This window comes from Hippoglossus hippoglossus, chromosome 22 (assembly GCF_009819705.1).
Source record: "Hippoglossus hippoglossus isolate fHipHip1 chromosome 22, fHipHip1.pri, whole genome shotgun sequence".
Classification (NCBI taxonomy): domain Eukaryota; kingdom Metazoa; phylum Chordata; class Actinopteri; order Pleuronectiformes; family Pleuronectidae; genus Hippoglossus; species Hippoglossus hippoglossus.
The window spans coordinates 1,131,903-1,146,902 of NC_047172.1; the positions used below are offsets into that span (position 1 = coordinate 1,131,903).

Sequence of the window (15,000 nt, forward strand, 5' to 3'; positions counted from 1 at the left end):
TAAACACCAACACCACAAACTCCACCACTAAGTTTTTCAGTCTTGTTTTGGAATCCAACTTTCTGGATACTAGGAGAAGGGAACGAAATCCCCACGTGTGGCTGCAGGAGGCGCTGTAGCTCGGTTAGTGACATATAGAGTTGCTTTAAGTAAAAGAGATCAAGCATCCATTCCGAAGCTATCTCTGCAAATAGAGACGTGATCTGAAGTTTGTGTTGGTCTGAAATATTATTCCTCATAGTGTGATGTCACAACGAAGTCTCACACTCAATTCAATCACAAACTTCCACAAGAAAACAGCACAACACAAAAACACACGTATTGTTTCAGTCATTCCAGCGTCCGACACGGCTCACACTCTTACATCATCTACCCATAATGCTCCTCTTCCCTCTATGTGTCTTAAGTGCCCCCCCCCCCTCTTCTATCTGCTAATAGGAACCAATTAGTTCCCATTGTCCCGTCTCCCAGTAAAAGAGCATGATGGGAATTCCCCCTACTTAACACCTTTCCTTTTCTAAACAGGCACCCAATTAGACGCCTAAAGGACAAAGAGACGGAGGACAAGTGGGGGCCTCAGGGGGGGGGGGGACGGGGACAGAGGGACGGAGGTGTGTGTGTGTGTGTGATGTTGAATGTCTCTCTCAGTTCAGTCCAGGTTTTTCAAACTGTCAAAGAAAAGCGGAATAAAATTCTGTCGACCGCCCAATTTCAAAGAAAAACACAGAAAGTATTTTATCGTTTTATTACAAACAAGTCGCCTGAAGACAAAAAACAAACTGAGAGTATGCAACAAGTGTGAGTGTGTGTGTGTGTAAGATACACACACACACACACACACATACACACACACACACACACACACACACACACACACACACACACACACACCCATCCTATTCCAAGGAAGCCACTGACATGGAGAATCAGTTACTAGCGTGACCCTGTTGTCTTCACTCACAGATGTCGTGCTCTTACTTTCTGCTCCTCTTTTGTATCCAAGCTCTTTTAGGAGCTAACAACCAAATGCTTCCTCTCTACACATGCACGTGCACACCCAGTGCATGTGACTGGTCATGTGATATGTGTTTTCAGGTGTTTTACTATGGACGGGGATTTGAACTGATACAGAGCCTAAATGCTCCTGGAGACAGAGATCGTTATACTCTCAAACGAAGACGTAGATGTAGCCTAAGGGTCATCTCCTCCATCATCTCAAGAAATAACCATCGCCACACCACCATGGAGCTCAAAGTCTGGAGGTGCACGTTGGGTCTGGGCCCAAAACAGCACACAGAGCTGAAACATGGAGAAACGAATGAGGCTCACAGCAGAAACAGCTTCTACGGATGTGAAGAGTTAAGAGAAAAACCCTTTAAGAGGATCAGTGCCGTCGTTCGATGAAGGAAAAGCTCGCACCTCTGTGACGGAGCTTCACGTGGAGGTCAGGCTGGATCTCCACTGACATCTCCAGGTCTCATATTAGCTGAAGTCCTTCTGCTGCATGTTTCAGCCGTGAGAGCTTTACTCTTAAAATATTCAGCAGCAGTAAACAAATGGAGGATATGTGAAGTTATTGTGAGCGAAAGCATTTACTGTTCTCGCTAATGCAGCCGAGCGAACACGCCGCGCCGAGTTAAAACGCTGCATCAATAAAACTCCATCTCCTTCTGTCCGTCTGCATTTCGCTGCATATTCGTCTTTTCAACTCTTTCTCTCATCCGTCAATTTCTTCCATTCTCTCTCTGCATTTCACTTCACAGGCTGTTCTCTCCATCTCTGTTTGTCTCCCTCGTTTTTTCCCCTCGATCTTCTCCATCTCCATTTTTCACCCCCTCTCAATCCCTCCTTTTGCTGCTGTTACTGCAGAGTAAAGTGTTTTTCTCCTCCGTCTCCATTTGTCTCCCTCTCCCCTCGCTGGCGTGTCCAGTGTCGGTTTTAAATTTCGATCAGCGGAATCACGTTGGACTCAGATTTAGTCAAACGTTGGGAAATTAGCTACAGGAAAACTGCTTGGTGTGAAAAACCTGCAACAGGAAGAAGCAGGTGACGTTCACCTGTTGAAACAAAAGGACCCGAATGTCTCCCCCTCTTTTTCCAACCTTCTCCTGACATCTGTTCCTGTCGTTCTTCCTCCTCTCATGTTGTCTTTCCTTCTTCTTCTTCGTCTTCATCTCGCCCTGTTTCTTCCTGCTTTTGAGCAAATTAAGAAAACATTTTCTTCGCCTCACCTTCTCTCTCATCCTCCTACCTCCTCCCATCTTCTTGTTACCTCCCCTGACCTCCCTTTCTTCTCTCCCTTCGTCTTTGCCGCCGTCTCTCCGCTTCCTCCCGTTTTTCTGAGCCTCATTCTTCTTCTCTCTGTCTCCACGCTGCGTGTTTTCATTCGCTCGCTGTCTCTACTCCTTTAGCAGATGAAAGAGCCAAGTGTTTTCTTCTCCCACCGAGCAGATGAAGATGAAAGTCTGATCTGTTGTGTTGATGCCGTTACCGCGGCAACGTCTCACCTGTTTACTCGCCTCCAACCCCTAACGAGCAACCCTTAACGAGAAAACACCTCTTCAAAACACCAGCGAGAGAACACACACACACGTACACACACACACACGCAGCTGCAAGAAGAAAATACAAATATAAGCAGAGCTGCAGCTGAGGGACACACACACACACACACACACACACACACACACACACACACACACACACACACACACAGCCTGTGTTCTTGGCGGGGAGTCGGTGGATCTTTAATCCTCATCATGAAGCAGGTATCGATATCAGAGCCGCGCTGCCACCCTCTATTAGCCGCCTGAGAGACGCTGAGGGGTGGGTCCATAAACTACAGGGAGGTGGGGGGGTGTAGTTAGTGGACTACAGAGCGTACGAAGGTGATGTCACAGGGCAGCAGATACACAAACAGACACACACGCATAGGTCAGACACATTAACATGAATCTAAAAACATTAAATATGAATGAAAAGCTCTCAATTTGACAGACTTCTTCGAGAAATGTGAAATGTCTGCGCTGATGTGACACACGACTCTGAGCAGCAAGACCTTGAACGCACCACGTGCACACGAGGAACTGATCAACAGCTTCAGGCACTTTGTTCGTGCTGACTCTACATTAACATTTATGTTGAGCAGGTTTTTAAATCCACTGAAAATCTGAATCAAAGCAGTGAGGCGACTACACAACATCCAGAGTCTTAAATCTGTGCAAAAATACTAACATGTTGTGTACAGCTCTACTGCCACTGTGTCGCAATGAAACATCCAACTCATGTGGGAAAGGGCTTTTATCATATTCTACAAGGAAAAACATTTCTCTGAAGAGAAGCTGTTCCTCCTCCGATGAAGAACACAGGAGAAGTGTCAGGACTCGTCCTCAATATCAACGCACTAATATCAAAATGGAAGATAATTTGGAAGAAAGGGAAGTTTCAAGACCAAACCTGGGGAGCTGGTGCGTTCAAATACCGTAAAACTCTTTCAGTTCATTTCCTCAAAATGAACAAAAGTAATAATTATATTGAGAACGTCGCTCAGCAGAGCTCGTTTCTTCACCAGGGCCCAACAGTCCCTTCAATTTAATGGAGCTGCACCAAATTTCACACACTCGTAGATATCAGTCCTCCAAACAGGCCTGATCTTTCAAAATCAAGATCCAAGAATTTCCAGCTGAAGGAATCTAAAACTAAAAAATGTTGAAAAACACACAATTAAAAAGAGTTGGTTCTTGACCCGTGTCTCAAGTTACGTGAAACCAGTTTAGTGATGTTTGGACAGCAGCGAAAACATAAAGTCATAATTAGATGTTTTGGTTGAGATGAGGGGTGAAGAGGACGTGGGCAGGGTTGTGAGTCATGTGTGTGTGTGTTTGTGTGTTGGGGGGGGGGGGGGTTAATCCCACAAAACAAACGGCAGGAGAGGAGCTGAAAATAGAAACGGCCGAGGAACAGGGGGGTTCATGTGTTGCAAAATGATGAAGAGGGCCGGAGGGCAAAGAGCATGATTGGAGGGGTGGGGGGTGAGGGGGTAATAAACAGTAAGGGGGGGAGGGGGGAGGGAGCTCATCTACTGTCAACAGCAGGGGAGAGAGAGGGATCAGCTGATAACAAGAGCGAGAGAAGGAAAGAGACGACAAACGAACAGAAAATAAGAAACAGAGAAAGACACAAGGAGGAGAAAAGAGATAAAGAAAAGAGAGATCGATAAAGAGACAGAGGAGGCTCACTTCAGATGAAGGAAGGAAGGAAGGAAGGAAGGAAGGAAGGTAGAGAGGGAGGGAGGGAGGGAGGAAGGAAGGAAGGAAGGGAGGAAGGAAGGAAGGAAGGAAGGAAGGAAGGAAGGAAGGAAGGAAGGAAGGTAAAGAGAGAGGGAGGAGGGAAGGAAGGTAAACAGGGACTAAAATAAAAACAGTATATTGAATATTATTTTACAAATCATATATTTTTCCTTTTTTATGTCAGAAAAACAACGTAATTCATCTCAGAGTTAAATTTGCTAAAGAATAAAGAAATAATCATTGTTGACTTTATAAAATCCTTGAAACTCCCGGACTCACTGACGTGCGTCTTCACTTCACTTCCTCATGTCGCTGCAGTGATAATATAAAATCCAGCTAATTAGATAAAGTGAGGAGAGAAAACAGCGACAGGCAACAGTTAACCTTCTAGAAAGAGCGTCAGCGTGTGTGAGATCTATTTTTATTCTGCGTCCACACTCCAGAGCAGGTGTGTGTGTGTGTGTGTGTGTGTGTCTGTGTGTGTGTGTGTGTGTGTGTGTGTGTGTGTGTGTGTGTGTGTGTGTGTGTGTGTGTGTGTGTGTGTGTGTGTGAGTGAGTCAGGCTCATTCTATTAATTCTCGGTGTGTCCGGCCCCCAGAGCGTCTCTGCTACAATAGAGTCATCGGAGGCCGGGGGCCTGCTGGAGGAACGTTTGGCCGATGCCGTATCTTAAAGGAGCACTAATTCAATTAAGAGCCAGGTTGCAGGCAGACAGGTGGAGGAGGAGGAGGAGGAGGAGGAGGAGGAGGAGGAGGAGGAGGAGGAGGAGGAGGAGGAGTGAGGGAATAAGAGTTTAGAAAAAAAGAAAACGTAGTGTAGAGAGAACAGAACTGTGCAGACAGACTTTGAGAGGAAACACAGAAACACAGGCTGGTTACCTGGATACATAGAGGAGGCTCCTGCATGTGATGAACATCAATATGAACCATAAAGCTACAGGCGACTTTAAAGCTCCTGACATGTTCCTCACATGTTCCTCACATGTTCCTGACATGCTCTGGAGGTTCTGCATGTGAGAACACAGCAGCATTGGTCCATAAACGAAGGTGACAACCTTCAGCTGTGGTTGAACATCAGGTCCGACAGCCTGTGATGTCACTGTTCCAGGTAAGATCCTCGACAGGTGCCAGAGGTGAAACCACTGTGTTTAAGCTCCTGGTTCATCAAAGGTTAAATGTCAAGATGGACGGGATCTGGACGTTAAAGCAGCTTCTTTAAAATGCTTCTGTACATTGGTGTGCATGTGTGTGCTATAAGTGTGTGTGTGTGTTTAAGTGTGTGTGTGTGTGTGTGTTTAAGTGTGTGTGTGTGTGTGTTTAAGTGTGTGTGTGTGTTTGCCCTTGCGACTTCTGCAGACCCATGCTGCTCTCTCATACGGCCTTACAGTAATAAGCTGCAGCCCAGAAATCGAACCCATTTACGAGTCCGAACGCCCAAAACAGACAAATGATCACTGAAATGGAGTCGACTTCTCTTAAAATGGAGTCCCTTCTCTCCATTTAGTCCCCCCCCCCCCTCTCTCTCTCTCTCCATACAAATGACTGCTATCAATATTTCCAATCTTCATTTCTCCAGAAGCTCACAGCCTCTTTCTGCCAGAAATCAATGGCTTCCCACTGAGAGCTGTGACAAGGATCAAAAGTACGAGCGGCTCGACTCACTTTCTTCAGATAAAGTCTCGTTTCTATACAGTTTCATCATTTAGGCAGCCAGAGTGTGTGTGTGTGTGTGTGTGTGTGTGTGTGTGTGTGTGTGTGTGTGTGTGTGTGTGTGTGTGTGTGTCTGTGTCTGTGTGTGTGTCTGTGTGTGTGTGTGCTTCCTTCACATCAACACTGATCCATTCATAACTTGACCGTGACGTTCGCTTAGTAAGCAAATCAATAAGTGATTGATTCTATGGACGTATGTTTGGTAACTACGAAAATCGAAGTATTCATTAAATAGAATTTGTCATTTCAGGTCGTTCTTACCTCACTGGTGTTTGTTTTATGTTTCTGATCAGTTTGCTTTTAATTAGTTAATTAACGATACAACAACGGGATAAGACGTCATGATTGACAGCTGAGATTGACCCTGGATTGGTCGATACCGCGGCTCCGCCCCCTGATCTCTACTGCTCAGACTCTGGCTCTGAATGACATCATTGAGTCAAGCAACGGGATGTTTTGGTTACATGTCGAGATTGTTTCAGGAAGTGGAGGAAGATATAATATATATCATGAATGACAGATGAATGCATCGCCTCCTGACCAATCAGCTCTCTTGGAAAAGAGGAAGTCACGTGGGATCACATGATGATGCCACTCAGAATTGTGTATTCTAGGTTTTATCGCTCATGTAATCTCAGACCTAATCCTTGTGTCCTTGTGTTTCTGGATCCCTGCCTGTTTGCCTCTCGCCTCTCGCCTCTCCGGCTCTCGCCTCTCGCCTCTCGCCTCTCGCCTCTCTCCGGCTCTCCGCCTCTCGCCTCTCGCCTCTCCGCCTCTCCGGCTCTCGCCCCTCGCCTCTCTCCGGCTCTCCGGCTCTCCGCCTCCACGCTCGTAACATCGCCTCAAACCCAAACCAGCTCTGCCTCCCCCTGTTCATCTCCCTGCTGCCGGTCAGTCCTCCAGCCCGGATCACTGCCCTGACTTTACCCCACTTCCACTCAGCCCTGCCAGCTTCTCTCAGCTTCTCTGAGACCAAGCAACCAACCTTTCCTCAAACTGAGTGTGTCCGGGTTTTGAGCTCATCCATTCGTCACAGCTGCTGTGAAATAACGCGAGTAGAAACTAACCAAACCTTCCAGTAAAAGCTCTGGATAATGTCCAAATGAGGGAGAACAGCAGGAAATTCTCCGCAGGAGCAAGTGATGTCCGACAGAAAAACAGAATACAAATATCTCAGGTAGAAGACGAGGAGCCACACATGTAGAAGACACCTGCAAAGACGTCAGCTCGTAAAATCAAGGAGATTTGAGAGCTTTCGGTGAAAAGTGCCGACGCCAGTGTCGATTTGCTGTAAACAAACACACGTGATAAGCAACGGAATTTGAGAGAATCTTCTGTTGTTGTAAACGCGTCTGATCGGAGAATCTCCTGCTGCGATCTTCATCTGTGATGAAAGACAAACTCCAGAGAAGCCATTGTGCACACGTCCATGTCTGAAAACAGACTGATGACAGCGTGTGAGCTTTGCACTTCCAGGTGAAGTCTGAAATCGACCCTTGCAAATAACAATATCCTGCAAGTAATAGAGGTCGGGGGAGGTGGAGTGTAAGACCTATAAAAGCCGACCGATTATGTCTTAACGTTGCATTTTACGACTTTATTCAAGAGGCCACATTAGGGAGATGATATGAAGCGAGATGGCGAATGATATTTAACGGTCACCATGCAAAGGTCAGCGACCAGACGCAAACGAGAAGTGCTGCAGTTTAAGGTCATTGCTTTAAAGTCCTCGATCATCAGGGGTTCCCTCGACTCAACGCCATTTTCACTCCAACACCAAAACAAGATCTTCACCATCAAACGTCCCTTCAGCGAGACGAGGGGACGAAACGTCCTCACTGAGCTCTGATGTTGTTAAACTCAACAGGACACTGAAGGAAACAGTTTATTACTTCATGTCTGGATTGATAATAACTTAAATGAAGCTTTTGATGTTGCAGTAAAAGAGTTTTAGAGATTCAATAAAGACGATTAGAAAACACACGTTCCAATAAAAGTGTGTTTTCTCTTCATCAATAAATCATATGGATTCATCTCGTTTGTCTTTGTCGGAAACTTTGTGCGACTGAATTCATCTGCATATTTTCATCATCTGTGTAAAAGTGTGTGTTTGTGTGTTGTCATCTTTAAACTTGTATGAATTCATCTATTTATATGTGATGGTTCCTCATTTGCATATTTCTTTGAATCTGTGTGTGTTGCTTGTCAGTATGGGTCGGCACACATGCATGAATTAATGCACGTCTGCGTGTATACATTTCTGCATCAGCTGGAGCGCTTGTATGACTGTGTGTGTGTGTGTGTGTGTGTGTGTGTGTGTGTCTGGTTGTCAGTCACACGGCGGGGCTAGGCTAATCAGCGCAGCTAGCTGTTCGCTGTGTGATGTTGGCTGATTAATATCCTGTTAGCGTCCCGTGGCTTTTAAGGCTAACTGCTGTTTCCTCTATACATCCGTCGCCTCGTAACAGCCCTGCTTTCATCTGGCCTCATTAAGACGATGTACGACTTTACTTATCAACAACACACACACACACACACAGTGAACCAGTTGTTTTTTAAAAGCTTATTGTTGATTAGACAAAGCTTTGTCACTTATATCTGATAGTAACAAAAGTTAGTGGAGAAAAGTTAAGTGGGAATGTACATGAATAAACATCTGAATGTTTTACTCTTTCCCTTTGATCATTTACTGTAACGTTGATATTCCCAGCTCCTTCTGTAAATACAGTTTATGTGACGCAGAGTTTCCTCCGAAAAACTACAACCAACCAATGACATCTAACCACTAGCTTAGTTAGCTACGGTGGCTAGTTCAGACCAAAGCTACCTGATGGTAGCGACACATTATTGACTGTTTGATAATGTGTAATGTGATAATATCTATTACAGCAAATTATAACGTTGCAGAGAGCAACACATACAAATATAACAAATATTTCAAAGATATGCTATTGGATGATCCTGTGAGATTTGTTTCTTGTTATTGTTTCTTTGTGGAGGAGGAGGAGGAGGAGGCCAGGACATGTCCATGTTGAATTTATAAGCAAAACAAATATCAAATTCAAATATTAAATTCCATGACTAACTTTATTCAAGGGGTTGAGTTCTCTGTATTTAAGACTACGTGGTTTCCTCATCCAGGAACTTGGAATCTTTAAAGTTGTCTTACGCACTGTACTTGATTTTCACTTATGCAATTTGTTCATATGCAACTTTATTATCCCAACTAGAACGTGATGCTGAACCTCTTCCATGAGCTTTGTGTTTTCATGATCCTGCCTCTGATGCTGACATGGAGAACATCACGAGTCTCTCACTGAACATCGCCGCCCCTCCTACCTTGAAGCTCTGCAGCTGCTCGGAGGCGTCTTTGTCTTGTCTGAGACACGAGTTGAAGATGAGGAGCTCGGTGTCGCGCAGCCAGGCCTTCAGCTCTTTGATGCGGGCCTCCAGCTGCTCCAGGAGCGAGTTGGTCAGCGGGGACAGGGCCGAGCGAGGGTTTTCCACCGCGCCGCCGCGACCACCGACCAGCAGGGCGTGAACGTTGGCCGACTGGTTCTGCTGGGAGGAACTGGGACCTGGATGGTCTGAGAGGATTTTCTGGAAGAGACGACAGAAGAGAGGGAGACAGAGCGTTAGTGTGAGGACTCCTTGTTGTGTCGATATCCCATCATGCAAAGTAGCATATCAATCAATACATACATGGCCATTAATCATTTCCCCTCAGAAATGTACAGATCAATGAAAGAGATGTCGTGTGTTCGTTCCTCAACCGCTGCAGGGACGAGTGAACATCGGTGTCCGAGCTGACGTCTCTGTCACTGCTGCTGCTCGAGACGTCTTAACAGAGACGCTTCATCTCATCTGTTAGTTCTGGTTTCACGTTGTAATTTAGGGACTAAAGAAATCTGTCTGACATACGTACGTCCTGTCGTGGGCGGAGTCTATCTATACTTGACTCTGATTGGTTTGTAGACTTTGCTTCAGCCTAAAGTGAAAAGTCTGAAGGTCTGAACCAAACCAGGTGTGAACGAGTCCTGAGCGCCTGTTTGTAATCACACACATCGATATCGAGGTGTTAAAATTCAACCCGTATAAACCAGCCCCAGTTAACAGGGTTACGGATATAATTATTATTTATCTGCTGCTGTTATTGTAACTGGGAATTAGCTGGATGTAGCTAATGCTGTTGTCACCACGGCGATGGAGCCTGTTATTACCGCATTAACGAGGCTGTTGTTGATGAACAAACCTTCGACAGGAGCAAACACATCAGCTGCTAATTCAGAGTTTGGAGCAGCTTCACCTACGGAGCCGGAATCCACACCCGAGACAAAACAGCGTTTAAGACACAATAGAAAGAGAGTGTTTGGTGAGGAGCAATCACAGTTTCAAATAGGAACCACTGAGAACAACAAGGGCCTGGCTCCAGGTGTGTGTGTGTGTGTGTGTGTCTGTGTGTGTCTGTGTGCGTCTGTGTGTAATAAGCTCTGCAGAGTAATTTTCCAACCCCTGTTGATTACACAGTAAGACACAGCGAGCAGCTGAGAGAGACTATTCCCCACTTGGATTTAGACGAGTGTGTGTTTGTGTGTTTTTCTGAAAACTGCTCATCGATATAGAACAAACACACTTGTGATGCGACGCCGAGCTCGGAGGCGAGTCTCTGGCCAACGTTATCTCGCCCGAACACGTCAGCTCGAACACTTTGAAAGCCGTTTTCAGACACGACCTTCGGAGGAAGTCCGGGGGATTGGGTCTGGACTCTCTGCGGAGTTTGTCTTTCCCACAGGAGCAACGCAGAGGGAGAACTCTCCGGAGCGTTCAGGTGCAGCAGGAAGAGGCCGGATGTGACATGTTAACTCTGCTGCGGATATCACGTGTTTCTGTTTCCAGAACATCCACACCAGCGCCGGTGCCTATCACCAAAAGCTATCTTTGTCGGTGTCTTCTACGTGAACGGTTCCTCTTGTTCATCCTGAGATATTTGTATTCTTATTAATATGCTTTTTGCATCTGTCGCATTAGAAACGCGAATCAAGTCTGCAGAAACTGGGTAGACTCTCACGGGGACACCTGCGTTCACACATGCAGCCCCTGCAGAGCAGAGAATCTCCGGAGTTCAGTGCATGTCTGAAAGTAGCTTAAAAAAAGGTCCGATGCAAACGTGCAATGTTCTTTGAATCTTAACTCACCAGTTTTGGGATTTACTGATTTACTGGAGTGACCGAATGTGATGCATCAGCAGTCTGAGTCAAATCGAGTGGGAACGTACCAAAGTTACTGCCTTTTAGAAAATACTGTCCGGGGGAAACACAAAGACGAGATTTCAATTTAGAAAGGATGTAAATTTATAAGAATATAACTAAGACTGCTGAAGCGTGATGTTTGAATGTTTGTTATTTCAGAAAACGACTTCATTCTTCACTTCTAAAATATATATATATATTTATATGACGAGGGGGAATTCAGACATCTGGGAAAAGCAGGATGGGAGATTTTTAACTTCTAATATAATTAGTTGTGTGATGCAATTAAAAAACATCTAGTCACAGATGAAATGCATGTAAGATCTTCCTCTCTCATTATAGTCTTCTTCATTCATAAATGTCCGTCTTCCTCGTGCAGTGTTTGATTCCACCTCCTCTTCGTCTTTATATCTGTCAGATCAGATTTTCGTCCTGTTTAACAATCAGTTGTGTGAAGTTTATTATCGTCGTGATTCTGTGAGATTAATTCTGTCACACTGAGGTTTTTCACTAACCTCTAATTAATGCTTTGCTTGATAAAGTTTTCTACTTCACAAACACACTCCGAGCTCTCTCTCATCGTATCCTGGGTTCACATTGTTGTGTTTTGAACATTTTAAAGGATCAAATCGCTGTAATCTTGCTGCAACTTTAACAAGCGACCACAACAAGAGAAGCTCTGAGCTTCTCCTGAACGAGCCCGGCATGGGTCCCTGTTGCTAATTTGCATATGTATGTGTTTGTACAAAAGGTATTGAGTCGTCGGTGTAGCAGCGACTCTCCCTCCTGAGTGGAAGCGCTACTTTAGCTGAACTCTGGCAGGTAAAACCAAACCATTAGGCGATGAAGAGGGGCGATAATAGGACCCCCTGATCGGGAAAATGTGCCGTTAGCTTTGTTCTCCGAAGAGGCGCCGGTGATTACGAACCCGTGGTTAGTTTGGCAGAGAGAGAAACAGATGGAAAGAAGACGGCACAGCGTAGAACAATGGACGTGAGCTATCGTCAGGGACGTCATTTAAAAGACTTAAAGTGCATTTTTCAAGACAAAAGTAACAGAAATATTTTGTTGTAAATATGATGTATTGTTTTCTCTGCAGGTGGTTGTTCACATCGCAAGATAACACAAAGTGTGTGTGTTTCCCACCGAGCTGAGCAGCACCGCGCTCACACTAACGTGCACGTTGATGGCAACTTTTAATACTTTAGAAACTTTGCTCATGTTACATATGAGATGGTTTCCAAACAATGTTAGTGAGGTAGAAAACACGTCTCTATATTTTCATACATTCTGAAATAAGGCAGCTACGTTTTCTTCACCGCTCACAACCTTCACCTTCAGGTGTCAACCCGCTCAGTTTGACATTTTTGTTCAGCGCCATCTTGTTTTTTTGAAACCAGAAGTAACCATATTTGGAGAAGCAGGGGGGGGGCGGAGCCTGACTGCACACCCACTGACACCTGCACCCATTGGACGGCACTAGCTGTCAATCACACAGTTTCTCTCATAGACCGGTGGAGTCGCCCTCTGCTGGTCAGGGAGAAAATACAGGTTTTCAGGCCCTTCCGAAATTGGCTTCACTTTGTGGATCCGGAGTCTACGTCCATTTTTAGAAACAGTTTAGAAGGTTAGCTCCACAGGTAGTGAGAAATGACCTCTGACGTGTGTGTGTGTGTGTGTGTGTGTGTGTGTGTGTGTGTGTGTGTGTGTGTGTGTGTGTGTGTGTGTGTGTGTGTGTGTGTGTGTGTCTGTGTGTGTGTGTGTGTGTGTGTGTGTGTGTGTGTGTACCAGAAACTGCCAGATTAATGCTAAACTCATATTGGAGATGACTGCAGTGTAAACAGCCCGACTCCTGACAAACTGTGTCAATACAAGATTTAATCAGCGATATCGATCAGACACTCACAGGATCATGAAAAGAGTCCGTGAGCATCTTTCAGTTGTTGTTCCCCTCTGGAAACGTATAACAACGTGGCACCTTCTCCATCCAGAGCCATTAGCTCAGCTCCTCTATCAGCCTCCAGCGACTGAAACGTCAGCTCATTAAACGGGAACAGTGAGAGACTGATGTTACAGCTGCAGCTCCAGAGTGAATCCATAAGATCCAGAGGTCTGAGCAGATCTCAGGCAGGTTTCCTTCAAGACATAATCAACTTTTCCACTCGGCCCTTCTGGGAACAGTAAAGTTTCTGCCACAAAAACAACTTTTCACATTGACGTCCTCATAAATTCAGCGTCTTTCTTTTTAAATCGGACAAATTCCACTTGTAGTCAAAGCGGCAAAGTTGTCGTTGACGTATCTGTAACATTTTAAAACTAAAGTGGAGTTGAGTGGATGTTGAAGAGCGACAGTATCTCAGAGCCTTTGGCTGCATTCACACCTGTAATTTAAAATCTGACCTGTACCACCAGGTGTGAACAGGGACTTTCCCACACCTGAGAAGAGGTGGATAGAGTTTGTTGTTACGTTTTTATCATATGATATTAATCAAGTTACTCCTGAGGTAAAGATTATTGTTTCTGTTTCAGTTTCTGAACTTTTTTTATCCAAATGAGTCTTAATCTCTAACGAAATCAGCGTCGACACTGTGAGAAGGTAAAACAGGAGAATGTGGAAAGTGAGGGAGCGAATGAAAAGAGAGATCCAGAGGGAGCGAATGGAAAGAGAGATCCAGAGGGAGCGAATGAAAAGAGAGATCCAGAGGGAGCGAATGAAAAGAGAGATCCAGAGGGAGCGAGTGGAAATGAAAATGAGCAAATAATGGAGATAAAGAGCGAAATGAAACAAAGAGAGAGAGGTGTTGTTTTTAGGGGACTCAATTAACTGCTCTATTTTCCCTCTCTCCTCTTCCTCCTCCTCCTCCTCCTCCTCCTCCTCTCTCCTCCTCCTCCTCCTCCTCTTCCTCCTCCTCCTCCTCCTCCTCTCTCCTCCTCCTCCTCCTCCTCCTCCTCCTCTTCCTCCTCCTCCTCCTCCTCCTCCTCTCCTCTGCCCAGGTTGACGTGGTGATCAGGTTTTTTAGTGTGTTTGGGAAAAAGGATGAAACACAGATGATAAAGAAAAATGTACCTGACAGATAAAAAAACATAATCTTTAGGTCAGTTAAGGTTTTGATTGATTGAGATTTTTATCAATTGGGGACAGAAGATTAATTTTTAACTTTTGCAGAACTTATTATTATTGATTTATTAACTTTTGTTGGTAAAATTATAAGAAATTATGCTTTTCCTCAGTGCTGATAAGGCCTATATATCTAATCTTTCTGTCTTTATGTATATATATAAATCTATATGTGTACATATATATACACTGTATTTATCCTTCTGCAGTTTGACCTTGAACAACTGCTCACAAGCTGCTGCCAAAATCCACAACTGCAAAGATGAAAGCTAATTTAGAGCCTTTTATTATTTTCTCCGTCGCTCGACGACAACGTCCGTGCGCGCGTGTGTGTATGTGCGTGTGTGTGTGTGTGCGTGTGTGTGTGTGTGTGTGTGTGTGTGTGCGTGTGTGTGTGCGTGTGTGTGTGCGTTCGCGCTCTGTCATAAATTCTTCATAAGGCCAGGACAGTTCAGAGGCGAGGCACAGGACATCAATTCCAGTTAATTCCCAATTTGTGTCAGAGCAGCAGATGCCGACGCCAGCACTGATCGGCCCGTTAATATGCTACTCAGACGCCATGTTGGAAGAGGGAGGGAGGAGGGGAAGGAAGGAGGGAGCGTGGAGAAGAGAGAGAGAGAGAGAGAGAGAGAGAG

General features: G+C 45.1%; 1 protein-coding gene and 1 long non-coding RNA gene across 2 annotated transcripts in view; one reads left to right on the top strand and one right to left on the bottom strand.

Moving 5' to 3' along the window:
* The window catches only part of LOC117755678, a 26,125-nt gene extending 18,578 nt beyond the window's left edge, over positions 1 to 7,547 (top strand). The window contains exons 2-3 of the long non-coding RNA XR_004612644.1: positions 612 to 619; positions 7,527 to 7,547. This is a non-coding gene — a long non-coding RNA (uncharacterized LOC117755678). The remainder of the gene's footprint in view (positions 1 to 611; positions 620 to 7,526) is intronic.
* The window catches only part of akap6 (A kinase (PRKA) anchor protein 6), a 134,193-nt gene that overhangs the window by 22,764 nt on the left and 96,429 nt on the right, over positions 1 to 15,000 (bottom strand). The window contains exon 16 of the mRNA XM_034575664.1: positions 9,338 to 9,598. Within this exon, the coding sequence (XP_034431555.1) occupies positions 9,338 to 9,598 (261 nt within the window). The remainder of the gene's footprint in view (positions 1 to 9,337; positions 9,599 to 15,000) is intronic.